Raw genomic sequence first — 2,898 nt, forward strand, 5'->3', positions numbered from 1 at the left:
ACTGGAAGCCTTTACTGAAAGAAGAAAAGGCTTGGCCAATGATTTATGGATTTGGGGCATTAGAAAGGGCTAAAGAAGGAGGGGGAAAGAGTAAGATGGTGATTATTCAATTGAGGGAAGAGCAGAATTGAAAATTCTGTCTTATTTTTATCATTTTTTCTTTTTTTATTTCCCCCTTTTTCTTCCATTTCTATTGTACTATAAAATTTAAATATTTTTTTTAAATGAAAGAATACAGAGGTATTAAAGGCTACAGAAGCATAGCTATTTTGATAGAAAAGTTCTTTAGAGCTAATATAATCTATAGATAGAACATAATCAGGTTCCGGAGTGCTAGAGGTGTGCAAAGTTGTTATTATGCAGTAGTAAAGCACGTATGGACCTCTATGCAAAACAGTAAAAACCCAAACTATCAGAATCTGCATCTTCTTTTGTGTATATTTTAGCTTGTTCCCTCCAGAACAAATTACAAGCCTTGATTTACTGGAATTCATATCCACAGAAGAAAATGTTCATCTGATGCTAAGTTATTGTAAACAAAAAGAAATGGAAGCTTATAGTCCTTCTCGGTTGCCCTACTGTATCAGTAGATGATCACAATCATGATCGTGATCCACAGGCAACATAGTTAAGACCATGCGGTCAGCTTGGTGATAATAAAACTGATAAGTTATTGTAAAGGATTCTCCTCCTCTTGTCTATTAGTATCTCATGTTGCATCATAGGGCTTACATGAGGCTGATTAGTCAGTAGTGACTGAGCAGATTTAAGAATATTATTTTAAAAGAGATCATTGCTCTTACGTTCTTTTACTCTATTTTGCCACAGGAGCCAATGCTGCTGTAGGGAACCTTCTCCTGGATAGCCAGCCATGATCGCCACTGGAGGCCTCTTGAGGATCTCAGCCAGAAAACAGGATCCCTTGCGGCCTCAGGGCCAAGTCTCCAAACACAAGCGCAAAGCAAAAAAAAAACTCAAGAATGATGTGGTAGTGGTGAAGGGCAAGCTCAAAATCTGCTCCCTCTCTGGCCTCATTGCTGTCTGTGGCATTCTAGTGCTGCTTGTGGGGATTGCCTTGGCTGTGGTTGGCTACTGGCCCAAACCCCTTTATAGGACAGGGGGCCTTGGCCGCAGCCCATTATTGAAATCATATGGTAATGTCCCTGAAAGCCACACCAAGAACTACACACAAGAAACCAGAGAATCTTACCTAGAAGGCACCAATTCTTCTTTCTCTGGCAACCAGAAAGCACTTTCTCCTCTGCCTGCCCCATCATCACCCTCCAGCTCAAAAAATTTGCTTTTCCATCTTTTCTCTAGATATTTGCATTCAGACAAGCTCAAAGTGCTTGGGCCCCTCATCATGGGTATTGGCATCTTCCTCTTCATTTGTGCCAATGCAGTGCTGCATGAGAATCGTGACAAGAAGACTAAGGTTATCAATCTGAGGGACCTGTACTCCACTGTCATAGATGCACACAGCCTTCGGCCAAAGGATGGGGCTCCCTCTGTTGTGGCCTCGGTCCCAATAAATGGCTTTGTTAACTGTGTGCAATCTCGTGGGCTGGACTTGAAACCTGGCAGCAGCTCGGGAGGAGAAACCTTAGGAGCCACTGCCACGCTTACCAAGAATACCTGGCACCCATCTGTGAGTGCACCCCTCTCCCCTCCTGACTTGGCTTCCTCACCTCGCTGCTTCCCCACTTCTAGACAAGAGCAAATACCCAGCTTGGCTGATGCCGTTTATAGCATCTATAAAGAAAGAGCTGCCTTGGCCCAAAGCGTCCGTAACCCATCTTGTACCCCCACAGATAGTTGGGACCAACACAGCACTGCCAGTTCCATCGTGGGCTCCTCATTGAGCACCTTCACATTGCTACCACTGGCTCAGGGGGAAACGGCTGATAGAGACTATGGTGACTGGCAGAGGCTGCTGGGTGAACGGGATGGCCAAGAAATTCCTCGGGGAGAATTTGAACTTAGTCTAAAAGATCTCAGGAGCAGCTACCTAGACACAGCACAGGAATTGACAGTGTTGCCCAGGATGAACAAGCGTAAAGTAGTGCTTCGACGCCAGAGCACAAGCTGCCTCCCTGATTCCAGGAGATACCTGTTCCCTGAGCCCTCTCAGACACTGGGTAGTAGCACTGACCTTGATTCCAGTCTTTTAGCTAAAGCTTCATCTTCCAGCTACTCCAGATCCCTCGATTTGGGGGATTCTCATCTGCCTACACCATCTGTGGATCAGAAAGGTTCCCAGAGCACTCAGTGTGATCAGTACCGAAGCAATAAGGGCTACACTCCATTGGAGGAGTCGGGCACCTCCTTGGAGTCTGTTGCCAATACCCCTGCCCATAAAGCACCTGAAGACTGTGAAGTTAGCTCCAGTGAGGAAATTGGCTCCTCACAGAGCACCAGCAAGGAACAAACAGAGCAGCAGCCTTTGAAAATTCAGAGGCAGTATACAAATAAAGAGAAACTTTTCATGATCTCAAGATCAGATGCCATTGTTGGCCTGGAAGATGCAGATCTGGAAAACATTGGCATTTAAAGGTTCAAATAAGTTGGAGACAAACATCTAAACAACTTGTAATCCTTCTGCCCCTTGTGGATCTGGGAAACGGGCCAACATCCAAAGAGCCGAAGTAGGTTATCCTTGAATTGCATTGGTCAATTCTTACAAAAGTCTTCAGGAGTAGCACCTACCAGGTGTTTGCATTGTAAGCCTCTTTTCTTTTCAAGCCAAATTGTAGTCCACAATGACTGTTCAGTAAATTCAATGAAATAACAGGAATAGAATGTTTGACAATAATTGTGCACTTTACTGATTTTTTTAAAACTCTATTTGCCCATTTTCTTTCTATCTGTTTTTGCTATGGCATACCTGCGCACCCTGTC

General features: G+C 44.3%; 1 protein-coding gene across 1 annotated transcript; it reads left to right on the forward strand.

The window, feature by feature from the left end:
• Nucleotides 1-852: 852 nt before the first annotated feature.
• TMEM200C (transmembrane protein 200C) lies at nt 853-2,682 on the forward strand. The gene has a single exon (XM_032223456.1). It carries the CDS (start codon nt 872-874, stop codon nt 2,549-2,551), a length of 1,680 nt encoding a protein of 559 aa, XP_032079347.1. The 5' UTR covers nt 853-871; the 3' UTR covers nt 2,552-2,682.
• Nucleotides 2,683-2,898: the final 216 nt, after the last annotated feature.

Source organism: Thamnophis elegans, chromosome 8 (genome assembly GCF_009769535.1).
Source record: "Thamnophis elegans isolate rThaEle1 chromosome 8, rThaEle1.pri, whole genome shotgun sequence".
Classification (NCBI taxonomy): domain Eukaryota; kingdom Metazoa; phylum Chordata; class Lepidosauria; order Squamata; family Colubridae; genus Thamnophis; species Thamnophis elegans.

Excerpts from the sequence above, each read along its gene's own strand:
- TMEM200C (XM_032223456.1), top strand. The coding sequence starts at position 872 with ATGATCGCCACTGGAGGCCTCTTGAGGATCTCAGCCAGAAAACAGGAT.